Source organism: Myripristis murdjan, chromosome 13 (assembly GCF_902150065.1).
Source record: "Myripristis murdjan chromosome 13, fMyrMur1.1, whole genome shotgun sequence".
Taxonomy (NCBI): domain Eukaryota; kingdom Metazoa; phylum Chordata; class Actinopteri; order Holocentriformes; family Holocentridae; genus Myripristis; species Myripristis murdjan.
In genome coordinates, this window is record NC_043992.1 from 41,752,533 (window position 1) to 41,767,532 (window position 15,000).

The 15,000-nt window shown below is 47.3% G+C and overlaps 1 protein-coding gene across 1 annotated transcript in view; it reads right to left on the bottom strand.

Annotated features, from left to right (window-relative positions):
- Window positions 1-1,951: 1,951 nt before the first annotated feature.
- Window positions 1,952-15,000, bottom strand: part of pgm2l1 (phosphoglucomutase 2-like 1) — a 19,518-nt gene continuing 6,469 nt past the window's right edge. The window contains exons 5-15 of the mRNA XM_030066554.1: window positions 13,854-13,938; window positions 12,811-12,894; window positions 11,986-12,182; window positions 10,731-10,920; window positions 10,037-10,134; window positions 7,727-7,904; window positions 6,912-7,005; window positions 4,944-5,073; window positions 4,209-4,398; window positions 3,114-3,247; window positions 1,952-2,603 (exon numbers count right to left, since the gene is read on the bottom strand). Of these exons, the coding sequence (XP_029922414.1) occupies window positions 2,501-2,603; window positions 3,114-3,247; window positions 4,209-4,398; window positions 4,944-5,073; window positions 6,912-7,005; window positions 7,727-7,904; window positions 10,037-10,134; window positions 10,731-10,920; window positions 11,986-12,182; window positions 12,811-12,894; window positions 13,854-13,938 (1,483 nt within the window). The 3' untranslated portion in view covers window positions 1,952-2,500. The remainder of the gene's footprint in view (window positions 2,604-3,113; window positions 3,248-4,208; window positions 4,399-4,943; window positions 5,074-6,911; window positions 7,006-7,726; window positions 7,905-10,036; window positions 10,135-10,730; window positions 10,921-11,985; window positions 12,183-12,810; window positions 12,895-13,853; window positions 13,939-15,000) is intronic.

The window sequence follows — 15,000 nt, forward strand, 5'->3', positions numbered from 1 at the left end:
TAACAAAAACAACTAAAATAAAAGCAAAAAAAAAAAAAAAAAACGTAAAAAAACTAAAACTTTAAAAATTAAAAAAAATATATATATATTTATTTTACTTAATTTTTATCAGCTGACCTGAAAACTCCTTTAAGGTTTTTTATAGCTCATATTTTGCTGCTTTTCTTGCACAAGTTGTTGTAATTTTTACTCGACTTGTCGTTTTTTCACGTCCTGCTCCAGGTGCACTTTTTAGGCTCTTATTTTGACGGTGTGCATCATCGTTACTAGTTTATAGAAACTGATTTGCTTTGAAAAGGGCTGCACAAATTAAGTTTATCATCATGATAAACTTAAAAACACCTGCCAGGTGTTCCAGCTGCTGTGAACAGATCCTGCCAGCTCCGTGCTGATTGGTCCAACAGCTGTCGCCTTTTGTTCGTTTACATGCTAAGCCACGCCCCTTTTGGAGGTTCATTGATCAATATCTCGAGAAAAAAAAAGCCAAACGTCATGTTTTTTATCATTTACCAACTCTCAGGAATTCACAAAAAGATCATTTCTTTAGGAGAGAATCTGTAAAACATGAAACAGGAAGTGGAGAGTCGGAGGTAAACACGTTTTTATTGGTGGATCACAGCACGTGCACACGCAGTAAACAAACAAACAAACAAACAAACAAACAACAGCAACTACAAAACAACTCCTCAAAGGAAAGCTACATTCATGTTCATCAACACACACACACACACACACACACACACAAGCACACGCACACACCCACACCCACAGCAGGGCTCCATAAATATCATCTGACAGGATATAAAAATAAATAAAGGAACATTCTGCAAAATGTAAGAGACAGAAAGACACGGAGCCGCCAGGAAGCTGAACGTCTGTCTGGACATGAAACGACCCGAGAAATCAGAGATAAACCAGGATGCAACTACAAAAAAATCCAAACGTTTGTAAAAATAAAGAAGGAAAACATTTTCATTTTTTCTCCTGTTTTTAGCTCATTTTCCAGTCATCCAGTCTTTTCCTTCTTCTCAGTTTCCAGGTTCTTTAACTTTTATTAATTTCTTGCTCATTTTCGGGTCGTTTCTTGCTGAGTTGCTGATTTCCGTTTTTCCCTCCTTGTTTTTTGCTCCACTTTTCTTTTTTGTAGTTTTTTTTTTGTTTGTTTGTTTTCAAACTGCAGAGTGAGGAATCGTTTCCTGCCAGGTCCTGACCAAAAAAAAAAAAAAAAAAAACCCACAAAGGGGCTCTGTTCTAACGGGAGCTGAGCTCAGCTGGGACAGGTGTCTATCACACTGTGTATATATGTCATGTTATAGTGTGTGTGTGTATTACACTGTGTATATATGTCATGTTATAGTGTGTGTGTGTATTACACTGTGTATATATGTCATGTTATAGTGTGTGTGTGTATCACACTGTGTATACATGTCATGTTATAGTGTGTGTGTGTATTTTAGTGTGTTGGTGTTTAGATGCTGCAGGCGTGTTCCTTCCATCACGGCGTCTTCAGTCACAGAAAAACTTTCTACCGTCTGTTTCCACCTTTTTCCTTTTGATCAGCGTTTCCGATCAGAGTCACGACACGTTGCCACGGCGCCCAGGACCGACTCCGGAGAAAACCATCTGCTGATTCTGGGCTCAGATCAGCAGGCTCTCCTTGTTCCTGTAGAATCTGCTGAGGGGATCAGCTGCAGGCCTGAGACACGGCCAGCAGGGGGCAGCACAGGTGGAGCCTCGGCCAGCAGGGGGCAGCACAGGTGGAGCCTCGGCCAGCAGGGGGCAGCACAGGTGGAGCCTCGGCCAGCAGGGGGCAGCACAGGTGGAGCCTCGGCCAGCAGGGGGCAGCACAGGTGGAGCCTCGGCCAGCAGGGGGCAGCACAGGTGGAGCCTCGGCCAGCAGGGGGCAGCACAGGTGGACAGACGAAGAGGAAAACTAGTTTTCTGAGTTTTTCTCCCGTAAATTTATGAGATTAATCTCAGAAATTCAGAGTTTTTTTCTGACGCCGTCGCTCGTGCAGTCGCCCCGACTGAGCTCAGTGGAGGCGGCCTGCAGACGGCGGGTCGTGTTTCTGTTTGGCAGAAGGAGCCGAGGCGAAGCTGCGGCCCGCCGGACGCCACGCCGCGTCACCGCTCCACCTTAAAGCCTCAAAGTGTTTTTGCCGTTTCACCCACATCTGTTTTTCTACCTGTCGTTCCTGACGCCTGCTCTCCATGCCGGGCCCCTGGGGGCCGCGGTCCTCACTTTGAACATCACTGCTTTAAACCAACAGCTCACCTTCTCTGTGGCTCCGCCTCCTGTCAATCAAACCCACTCCAACCAATGAAAAGCCACTAAGACCAGGAAAAGAAATATCTGACACAAACAGGAAGCGAGCGGGAGATTCTGTCCGTCTTTCCCATCATGCTCTCTGCTGCGCGGCGGGCAGGACACTCAGATCTAAACACAGCAGGGCGGCGAGGAGCAGGGGCTGATGGGTACACGTGGCAGGCATGGGCGGGGCTAGACAAAGCGGCGAATCAGGTTGTTCCTGTCGGGCTCCAGGAAGTCGTCGAGCAGAGCCTGAGTGACGCTCTGCAGCTCCTCCTGCAGGCCCGCCATGTCACTGCAACACACACACACACACACACACACACACACACACACACACACACACAGTGAGGCCACGCCCACTCCAACAGGCCCCGCCCCTGCTGGCTGTTTCCCTCATCATCACCGTTACTGATCACCAATCAATATGTTTTGGAATTGATTGTTGACAAATTGATATATTTTGTATGTTTTTTGTAGATTTATTTCTTTGAGCTCTTTATTACTGTTTGTCCTGTCAAAGACTGAAAGATATTTTTGAGGAGAGATGAAGAGAAGTTCAAGATGATGTCATCAAAAACAACAACAAAAAAGATGACGAGGGAAGAAAAGAAGAATCAGAGTTTGAATCTGAGCAGAAAATGTTTTGTGGTATTTTACTTGAGAAATGACTCGCTTATCAAACTGATGATCGATAATCAATTTCCTTTCTTCCTCCCATTTATTTATTAATTACTAAAAATGACAGTAATATTCATGATGTCCCTGACAGCTGCCAGGTGATGAAGGCTCGGCGGGGACCGACCTGTTTCCCAGCGCCGCACACAGCTCGCTGTAATATTTGATCTTTGGCTCGGTGCCGCTGGTCCTCAGCGTGGCCACCACCCCGTTCTGCAGCGTGAAGGTGATCATCTGGCTGCTCTTCGTCACCGGGAGCACCTGGACACACATCATCATCATCATCATCATCATCACCATCATCATCATCATCACCATCACCATCATCACCATCACCATCACCACCATCACCATCACCATCACCACCATCACCACCATCATCATCATCATCATCACCATCACCATCACCATCACCATCATCACCATCACCATCACCATCATCATCATCACCATCACCATCACCATCATCATCATCATCATCATCATCACCATCACCATCACCATCATCATCATCATCACCATCACCATCATCATCACCATCATCATCATCATCATCATCATCATCATCATCATCATCATCACCATCATCATCATCATCATCATCATCATCATCATCATCATCATCATCACCATCACCATCATCATCACCATCATCACCATCACCATCATCATCATCATCATCATCATCATCATCATCATCATCATCATCATCATCACAGCCCGTCTGTGTTTTACAGTCTGACCTTTAACTGTCGAACGTTCAGAGACAAAACCAGACATGAAAGCTGACGTGTTTCAGATCTTCATGATGTGTAAACCAGAAGCTTCAGAGCTGCTGGGAGGAGCCAGGCTAACCACTCCCATAGACTTCAAGTCTTTATGCTAAGCTAACAGGAAATGCTACCCTTACGAACTGAACCGCTGGACGTCCAGAGGTGGACATGGTGTCCAACATCTGGTGGGGAATTTGACCAAAACGTTGGAATATTCCTTTAATTGTTTTATTCAGTTTGTTGAGTAAATTGCCAAATGTTTGCTGCCTTCTTTTCCTCTGTTCACATCTTTATCAAAGTGACTGTGTGTTTGTTTTGGCTGCTGGTCAGACTGAAGGAGACGTGAGGAAGCAGATGGACTCTGATCACGTCTCATCCTCTGAACCTCTGAAAAGACGTGCTCCAACACAGAACCCAGTGTTCCCAGCATGCCGCGGGTGGGACCTTACAGATCTGTGGTCGGGCTGGCTGCTGTCGTATCCCGTGGTCACGTCTCTCACGTGCAGGACGTTGTGGCCGCCGCACGTCTTCGGGTACGAACCCTCGCCGTCAAAGTTACGGATCCGGCTGAAGATCTTCTGGATGGTGGGCGGGTCGTTGCAGATGACGTAAGACGTTTTGGAGACGTGATAACCGTACCTGCAGGACAGGAGAAACAGCGTCACCTGCACACCTTAGATCTTATTCTGTTGTACTTAGATCTTATTCTTTATTTATTTTTTTTTATTTATTTAATCTGTAATCTGTGGATACTGCTGAAAAACTGCGAATTTCCTGCGGGATGAATAAAGTATCTATCTATCTATCTATCAACCTGCGCTGTGCTGCATGTTAACTGGATCCGCTGCTCAGGTGATCAACATTTACCAAACCTTCAGTTTTATTCACTGCAGTTTAGTCGCAGCCCTGAGTGAGCTCCTGAGACACCTGCTAGCTCATCTATGCAGGCACATACACTCCTGATCAAAATCTTAAGACCGGTTGAAAAACTGCAAGAATTTACATTTTGCACTGTTGGGTCTTAAGAAGGTTCTAAGTAGACCTTCAAAATGCAAATGCAAAATGTGAATTCTTGCAGTTTTTCAACCGGTCTTAAGATTTTGATCAGGAGTGTATGTATAGATTTGTGTGTGTGTGTGTGTGTGTGTGTGTGTGTGTGTGTGAAGCTGGGATGGTGTTCTTACGTCTGGTAGATGTTGTGCAGCTGCTGGTTCAGCGTCAGGTTCCTGCTGTGAAGGTAGGCCGCCAGCTCAGCCACCACCGCCGCCGCGCTCACGCCGTCCTTATCGGGCACCAGGCTGCCGCACAGGAACCCTGCGGCACAGGACAACCTTTACTCCTCCTGTCAGCTGATTGGTCCGTTTAACACCACCACCGTGTCCGTTGTGTTTACGAACCACAACGACAAATCAGACACGTTCTGCCTTTAAAATGACAGCAGAGATTCTTCCTCATACAGCAGATCCAGAACACACAGCGTGTCAATACAGCAACACGTCTGTTTTAGTCTGGTTCTCCTGGACCAGACCTGCTGGAGCTCTGGTTCTCCTGGAGCTCTGGTTCTCCTGGACCAGACCTGCTGAAGCTCTGGTGGAAAAACTAGAACTCCAGTTCTCACAGTTTTCTGCACGCTGTGCTCCAGGCTGATCTTTCTTTGTTTTTCCTTTTTACCCTCTGCCTTCATAATAACAAGACAGCAGACCTTCTTGTGAAAGAAGGTCTGCTGTCTACAGAAACGTTCCTTCTTATTATTATTATTACTATTATTATTGTTATTGTTACTGTCCTTTATGTGTTTCCCAGCTGGTGCAGAGGGATCAGAGCAGCAGCTGGCAGCTTTAATCCCCGACACAACCAGTGGCGGATACAGAACATGGCTAATGGGTGGGCCTAAAAAATTCTGGATGGGCCTGTTATTTCATTTTGTTTATTTTTTTAGATAGACATGTATAAAATGATATGATGAAAGAAAAAAAAAACCTCTCGGTAAACGAGCCGAGTGGTTGTAAACGAGCATAAAATCCACGTTGGAAAAAGGACATTAAAACATTTATTTATTTAGTTAGTTATTTTTTGGTCTTGAATCTGATAGGGTGGGCAAGCTGTCAATCTGGCTGGGCCTACGCCCATCCAGGCCCACCCGTAGATCCGCCTCAGGACACAACAGAGCAGGTTCAGAGTCTGGGGAGCGAAACTACGTGAAACTGCAGGTTTCGCATGAAGGATGGATGGAAGCAGTAATGGTGCTTTTCCACTAGTACCTACTCGGCTCGACTCGACTCGGTTTCGGTGGTTTTCCATTACAATTGAGTCCCACCTCGCCGTGGGTGGAGTCGTCATAGCAACGCGGCGCACCGTCCAGCTCCCTCTGGATTCTTTGGGCAGCCCCCAAGCTCAGAAAAGTCTCCACCTCTTCATTTGACCGTGGTGCCGGTTTGCTCGCCATTTTCTTTGCCAACTTCAGCGATGATCAATGCGCACGCTCGCTGCTGCTGTTTTTTTTTTTGTTTTTTTTTTTAAATGTCGGGTTTGGTTTTCATGCAGGAGTCTCTCTCATGTGTCGTCGCTCCCTGTCCAATCAGTGCCCTGCACGGCGTTTACGTCACATGACGACTCGACTCAGCTCGACTCAGCTCGCTTGGAGCCCCGGCCGAGTCGGTACTAAAATGGGACCTGCTACCAGGAACTACCACCTGATGGAAAAGCTCTCAAACCGAGTAGAGTGGAGCCGAGTAGGTCCAAGTGGAAAAGCACCATAAGAGCCACGGAGAAAACCAAGACAAACTTTTCTCTCCTGGCTGTGACTGGAATCCAAACCCGCATGCAGTTCCTGAAGTGTCTAAATGCATAAATGAAACAGGAAGACTCGTTTAAGGTTTGTTATCTGTGTTCTGCAGACGTCTGACAGGCGCCAAACCGGTTTCAGCCGGACTTGGACTGAATCCTCATCCAAGGAAACACACATCAAACCACACGCTGCATGAAATTACAACCTACCTGTTTGTCCAGGTAGCAGACAAATGATCTTAAGCTCTACCTGGAGCTTCACATGCGGTTTCACTGTGAATTAGCCGACAGTTTAACGTTGTTTAACCCGACATGAGCATGAGCATCACAGACCAATAAAATGCAGAAAAATAAAACTTGGTTACCGATCGACTCCTCAAAGGCGAAGAGCATCAGGTTGCCGGTTTTGGCGAGCTCGTGCATTCTCTTCCCGATCCATTTGAAGCCAGGTAACGTCTCCTGTACGGCAAACACACAGACATGAAGTCACACCTGTTTTCTGAATCTGGATCCACCTCCTTCATGTTGGAGCAGAACACTGGCGGTGCAGCGCTTGCTCTGCCCACAGGGAGGCGCTGACGAGTCAAAGCTTGGAGGATCTCATTTACTCGTGTGGAGGAGGAAACACCACCACGAGCACTTTTACAGGGATGCAGAACAATATGGAGAGGCGTAAACTCCCTGTTGGGATCAGCCAGTCTTACACGGTTCTACAGTCTGGTTCCTCTAGATCTAAGCTACAGTGTTCTACAGTCTGGTTCCTCTAGATCTAAGCTACAGTGTTCTACAGTCTGGTTCCTCTAGATCTACATTACAGTGTTCTATACAGTCTGTTTCTGTAGACCTAGATCATTTCAGATCCACATGATCCTCTGTGTAAATCAGACACTTCAGAGCTACCAGAAGCTTTATTTTTTCCACTTTGACAGAGCCAGGCTAACCACTCCCATAGACATCAAGTCTTTATGCTAAGCTAACAGGAAATGCTCCCCATGGGAACTGAACCACTGGACGTCCAGAGGTGGACATGGTGTCCAACATCTGGATTCAGTCTGGGGAGGTCGGGAAAAGGGGATTTTGCTCTGAATTTGATTTGATTTGATTATTCCTTTAAGAGGTTTAAAGAGCCTGATGATGCGTTCAGTGTACATGAGTGGCGTGGGACATCGGGGTGTCGTACCTCGAAGTGGAAGCCCTCAATACGAGCGAAGGCCTGCAGGATCTTGGAGGAGACGGTGGTGGCCAGCATGTAGACGCTCTGGGCGTCGGCGGGCTCCGGGTGACTCTCCCTCCAGTTGAAGAACATCCACCAGCCCAGCAGCGCGGCCAGCTCGTTCCCTGAGAACACCTTCCAGCACCTTCAACACAGCACAAAGCACACCAGCTCCGTCACGCTCAGTGTGATACAGCAGTTTACATCTGGTAGCCTCGCGTGACGTGACACGGTGTTGTGCTGTTGTTGTGATGCGGTGCTGTTGTTGTTGTGATGCGGTGCTGTTGTTGTTGTGACGCGGTGGTGTTGTGATGCGGTGTTGTTGTTGTGACGCGGTGGTGTTGTGATGCGGTGGTGTTGTTGTGATGTGGTGTTGTTGTGATGCGGTGGTGTTGTTGTGATGTGGTGTTGTGATGCGGTGGTGCTGTTGTGATGCGGTGCTGTTGTGATGCGGTGGTGTTGTTGTGATGTGGTGTTGTGATGCGGTGTTGTGATGCGGTGCTGTTGTTGTGATGTGGTGTTGTTGTGATGCGGTGTTGTTGTGATGCGGTGGTGTTGTTGTGATGTGGTGTTGTGATGCGGTGGTGTTGTTGTGATGTGGTGTTGTTGTGATGCGGTGGTGTTGTTGTGATGTGGTGTTGTGATGCGGTGTTGTGATGCGGTGCTGTTGTTGTGATGCGGTGTTGTTGTGATGTGGTGTTGTTGTGATGTGCTGTTGTTGTGATCTGGTGTTGTTGTGATGTGGTGTTGTTGTGATGTGCTGTTGTTGTGATGTGGTGTTGTTGTGATGTGCTGTTGTTGTGATGTGCTGTTGTTGTGATGCGGTGTTGTGATGCGGTGTTGTGATGCGGTGCTGTTGTTGTGATGTGGTGTTGTTGTGATGCGGTGTTGTGATGCGGTGCTGTTGTTGTTGTGATGGGGTGGTGTTGTGATGCGGTGTTGTTGTTGTTGTGATGGGGTGGTGTTGTGATGCGGTGTTGTTGTGATGTGGTGTTGTTGTGATGCGGTGTTGTTGTGATGTGGTGTTGTTGTGATGCGGTGTTGTTGTGATGCGGTGCTGTTGTTGTTGTGATGCGGTGGTGTTGTTGTGATGTGGTGTTGTGATGCGGTGTTGTGATGCGGTGCTATTGTGATGCGGTGGTGTTGTTGTGATATGGTGTTGTTGTGATGCGGTGTTGTGATGCGGTGTTGTGATGCGGTGTTGTGATGCGGTGTTGTGATGTGGTGTTGTGATGCGGTGCTGTTGTTGTGATGCGGTGCTGTTGTGGTGCGATGTTGTGTTGTTGTTGTGATGTGGTGTTGTTGTGATGCGGTGGTGTTGTTGTGATGCGGTGGTGTTGTTGTGATGTGGTGTTGTTGTGATGCGGTGGTGTTGTGATGCGGTGGTGTTGTGATGCGGTGGTGTTGTTGTGATGTGGTGTTGTTGTGATGTGGTGTTGTGATGCGGTGGTGTTGTGATGCGGTGGTGTTGTTGTGATGTGGTGTTGTGATGCGGTGCTGTTGTGATGCGGTGTTGTTGTGATGTGGTGTTGTGATTCGGTGGTGTTGTGATGCGGTGTTGTTGTTGTGATGTGGTGCTGTTGTGATGCGATGTTGTGTTGTTGTTGTGATGCGGTGGTGTTGTGATGCGATGTTGTGTTGTTGTTGTGATGTGCTGTTGTTGTGATGCGGTGCTGTTGTGATGCGATGTGTTGTTGTTGTGATGCGGTGTTGTTGTGATGCGATGTTGTGTTGTTGTTGTGTTGTGTTGTTGTTGTGATGTGTTGTTGTTGTGATGCGGTGTTGTTGTGATGCGATGTTGTGTTGTTGTTGTGTTGTGTTGTTGTTGTGATGCGGTGCTGTTGTGATGCGATGTTGTGTTGTTGTTGTGTTGTGTTGTTGTTGTGATGCGGTGCTGTTGTGATGCGATGTTGTGTTGTTGTTGTGATGCGGTGTTGTGATGCGATGTGTTGTTGTTGTGATGCGGTGTTGTTGTGATGCGATGTTGTGTTGTTGTGTTGTGTTGTTGTTGTGATGTGTTGTTGTTGTGATGCGGTGTTGTTGTGATGCGATGTTGTGTTGTTGTTGTGTTGTGTTGTTGTTGTGATGTGTTGTTGTTGTGATGCGGTGTTGTTGTGATGCGATGTTGTGTTGTTGTTGTGTTTTGTTGTTGTTGTGATGCGGTACTGTTGTTGTGATGCGGTGGTGTTGTTGTGATGCGGAACTGTTGTTGTGATGCGGTGTTGTTGTTGTGTTGTGATGCGGTGTTGTTGTTGTGTTGTGATGCGGTGTTGTTACCCGCCGCTCTGCTCGGCCACCGCCAGGCGGTCTGCGTCGGGGTCGGTCGCCAGCACAACAGTGGCGTTCTCTCTCTCCGCCAGACGCAGAGAAAGCTCCTGCAAACAGAAAAAACAACCAAATATACCAACTACAACAAATATATATATATATATATATATATATATATATATATATATAATTACATATAATTAATAAAATTGCTACTAACAAATACTTTAATGAAACTGTTTCATAAATGTTACTTGACAAAATAATTACATCTAACCAGTAACATTACATAACAAAGAATTTGATACAAGCAACTGAAAAGCTCTAATTATAATTAAAAGTTACAATTAAAACTGGAATGTTACAATATAACTGAGAACACATCACTTAACAAAATAACATCTCACAAAAGCAATTCATTATTACTAACTGAAAAAATAGCTTGTGACAATAATTAGGGATAACTTCAAAAAAATAAATGTATAACTGTTAAAAAACATAACTGTAAAAAAAATGTAACAACAAAACAAAAAATGTGTGACAAAAAAGTCATATGGCAAAATTGAACAGATTTTTAAAAATCAGTCAGAAGCAGAGGGCGTTAAAGAAGCCCTGCAGCAGGACGGGTCATTACAGATAATTTAAGAAATGTAAAAAATAAAAATAAAAAGCCATTACATAACAGTAATCAGACAGGCGTTACCAGGACGGCCTCGCCCTCCTCGGGGTTGGGGCAGCGGACGGAGGAGAAGTTGGGGTCGGGGTCTCTCTGCTCGGGGACGGGGATGGGCGGGGCGAAGCCAAACGTCCTGAAGGCCTGCTGCACGAAGACGTGACCGACGCCGTGGAACGACGAGTGCACGAACTTCAGCGGACTGCTGGCGTTAAGATCCCTGAGAGAGGAACCAAGCACAGAAACACTCAGTCCCGTCTGGTCTGAGCCCAGAACAAATCCACTCAGAACCGAGAACCTGAACCCGAACCTGCAGGATGTTAAATCATCCGAACTATTCAACATTTAAAACCAGAGAACAAGACGCTCACAGAATGGAATCAGAATCACCATGCTGGGTCTACACATAACACAACAGAGAGAGAGAGAGAGAGAGAGAGAGAGAGAGAGAGAGAGAGAGAGAGAGAGAGAGAGAGAGAGAGAGTAACGTATTTGTTTTTCTTTTGTTTATTTTATTGATTGATGCTTTGGCAACTGTGTTTTTTTCAAACATGCATGCCAATAAAGCGAATTTGAATTTGAGAGAGAGAGGGGGAGGGAGAGAGAGAGAGAGAGAGAGAGAGAGAGAGAGAGAGAGAGAGAGAGAGAGAGAGAGAGAGAGAGGGAGAGAGAGAGAGAGAGAGAGAGAGAGGGATCATGTATCAGGGCAGTAAGACAGGACAGTGTGTATTCATGTACTGGCCTGTCTGTATTGGCTCTCTGTCCTTGTCTCTAACTGTGTTGGTTTAATGGCAGCAGAGCACCGTGCAGGCCAGTCACAGCAGTGTAATTAACAAGTTTCACCACCAGATGGCACTTTCTGCCTGGCTGCACGTCATGTTGTCATTAGTCTCTGATTTGTTTGCATTTTCCAGACTTCAGGTCAAAAACTCAGTGCATCTATCATTGCATGTATTATGTATTATTATACGAAACAGAAATATAAATTATATAAATTATATAAAATAATAAAAATTTTATAACCTGAACGTGATTAATGTAGTTTTAAAAAAACAAACTGCTAATGGCTCAGTGGGTAACCCCCCCATGCTGCGCTGTAGTGATCGTTCTGGTGAGGTTCTGGTGATAACTATGGAAACAGAGGAGGAGAATGTGAGGTTCTGGTGAGGTTCTGGTGGTAACTATGGAAACAGAGGAGGAGAATGTGAGGTTCTGGTGAGGTTCTGGTGGTAACTATGGAAACAGAGGAGGAGAATGTGAGGTTCTGGTGAGGTTCTGGTGGTACCTGTGAAAGCAGAGGGAGTTCAGCTCCTCCATGTAGCTGCTGTTGACCTCCTGCAGGGGGTCGGTCCTCAAGGAGCAGTGCCCGGCCAGCTCCTCCTCCCAGCAGGAGGCGCTCCACGGCTCCAGCTGCTCCTCGATGCTCCGCAGGATCTCCTTGTCGTGGGGCGAGGAGATCTGAGCGCCATTGCACCAGTACACCTGCACAGGATTCAAAAAGGTCAGAAAAGATTTTATGTAATAAAATAAAAACATTTTTCCAACAGACTGTTAGAGAAATGTCTTCACTGGCCAAATAAACTGACAGAGACCAAAACAAATGGCGTTTGACTTTATTTTAGTTAGTTTTCGTTAACATGACTCAGCAGGGTGAGTCAGCAGGGTGAGTCAGCAGATGTTCGTCGTTCTGCCGTCTCTCTCCAAAGCTCCACCGCTGGCAGCCGAGGAAAAACCAGCCTCAGTTTCCCCTCGCTGTGCTTTTACTGTGAAAGAGGAGGCAGCTCTCTTCAATAACACAGCAGGGGCGGAGCTACAGAAACACTCAGAGGGCTAAAAGGGGGCAGATAGAAAGAGAGAGAGAGAGAGAGAGAGAGAGAGAGAGAGAGAGAGAGAGAGAGAGAGAGACTGGGGTGGCCAGGTCTGTCTGTAGGGTGGCAGCTGCCAGCCCGTGCCACCCTGGTAGCTCCGCCCCTGGTAGCCAACATGGCTTCCCTCACCCTCACCCTCACCCTCACCCTGACCTGACCTGTTTGAGGGCTTCGTGCTGATTGGCTGAAACAGATCTACCTGAGCAGAGCAGGACAGGACAGGTGTGTTGGTGCCGGCTCACCTTGTAGCCGTTGTCCTCTTTGGGGTTGTGCGAGGCGGTGATCATCACGCCGGCCGCCGCCCCGAACTTCCTGACGGCGTACGGCTGGAAAACAGCAACAGAGCGCGCTCAGTTTGATCTGAAGCTGCAGACACACCAGGTCTCAGCCACACTCACACACACAGACACACACACACACACACACACACACACACACACACACACACACACACACACACACACACACACACACACACACACACACGGTCGGCCCAGTCGTGTGTTTTTCATGTCAGATCCTGGCCCGTACTGTGTAAATACCCAGAGTTCAATTATGATCATGTCAATGCCTATTGGTGGATCCTGTGAGGGGGCGGGGCCAGAGAACAAGGCGGGGGAGGGGATTGGTTTGTTACCTGTAAAGGTAAAATACTGACATCTGAACAGCGTCCAGGTGGACGTTCCTCTCCACCTTCACTGGTTTGGGGACATTTCTGTCACTTTTCTTTTTGTCACACGTTGTTGTCTTTCAGGTTCATTTCTGCATTCTGAGCAGGGATTTTTTTTTTTTTTGTGGATTTTGATGGAAAGTATTTTTGAGTTTCACATGGACATTTAAAAGTTGCATTAAGTGGAATGTTGACAAACTAGATTAAATAAGTCTCTTTATTGTAAATCAACTGTGTTGGTTTATTGAGTTTAAGGGAATAAAGGTGGTTTGGTTTAGTCGTTCATCCTGACAGACAGTGAGGACATCTACACTGTCCTGTTAGAGATTTAAATGTTTACAAGCCAGAATGATGCTGACTGATATCTCATCACACTTTGTTTGAGACAGACAGACAGAGAGACAGACAGACAGACAGACAGACAGACAGACAGACAGACAGACAGACAGACAGGCAGACAGGTTTATTCATCCCTGAAGTACAGGATACCTACAGGAGTTTTTACAAGGCGAAATGATGCAGATATTTATCGTGTGGATGATTTGGGAGCAGCGAGTCGACCAGGAAACACAGAAACACAACAACAGCTGCTGTGTGTGCGGTGCGTTCACTTACCACGTACGGTGTGGGAACGTATGAGGAGAACAGCCGCACAGGAATGTCTTTACTCAGCATCACAGCCGCCGTCAGCCTGGCCAGCCTGCAGCACACACACACACACACACACACACACACACACACACACACACACACAGTCCTCTGCTCTGTTAGAAGTGAGTCTAAACCCAGTTCAAAGCTCCTGTCCTGTCTGAGGGCTGCAATACCGTCTTCCTCCACTAATCTGACCAGGTGGCGCTGTTGCGTCCTGGTCTGGTTCTCAGGAGGGACTTCCTTCAAATTTGGCAAAAACGTCCCTTTTAGTTTCAGACTGAACTTTGGGATTTTGGAGGTCAAAGGTCAGCGTCACCTCACAAAACACAGCTCTGAAGGCTGAATTATGCTTCCGCGTAGGAAGAGCGTACGGAGGTTGTGCGCCCGCCGCAGAGCCTTGCCGCGCGCCTCCCAAAAACTGTAACTCCGCGGACCCTCCGCAGCCCCACAAGAGCTGTGATTGGTCCGCCGAAGTACATCATTTCCGGCATTTCGTTGTAACCGGTATCACATCCTGTTGTTATGCTGGCCGGCAGCGCCGTTTTTAAAACAACTGTTGTGTCTCGACTCGTCGGTTGTGTTTGAAAACTTTGGAGAGTGCTGGATCTCACGGAAGAACGCCTGGCCGAGGAGGTGCGCAAGTACCCGCACCTATACGACTCGTCCTCTCGCCATTACAAAGACACACAGAAGAGCAGCGACCAGACGTCACAGGGTCTACGTTGGTGGGAGGAGGATTGCTCTGTGTGTTTGCAGAGGTATGTTGGACACACACGCGCTGCGTAGGAAATGCGAGCTTCACACAACCCCCGTACGCTCTTCCAACGCTGAAGCATAATTCAGCCTTGACTCTGACCCACGCGCTGATTATGACAAAAACACACGACGTCACACACGTCTGATGGCACGCGTGACATCAGGGCACCCCTTAATGATGACATAACGGCCAGTTTACGCTCAGATTACGCCCCGCCCCGCCCCGTCCCGCCCCATCACGCCCCGCCCCGCCCCGCCCCGTCACGCCACGCCCCGCCCCGCCTGTCATCACGTCACGTCACCACGTCACGTCACGTCATCACGTCACGCCACGCCACGCCACGCCACGCCACCA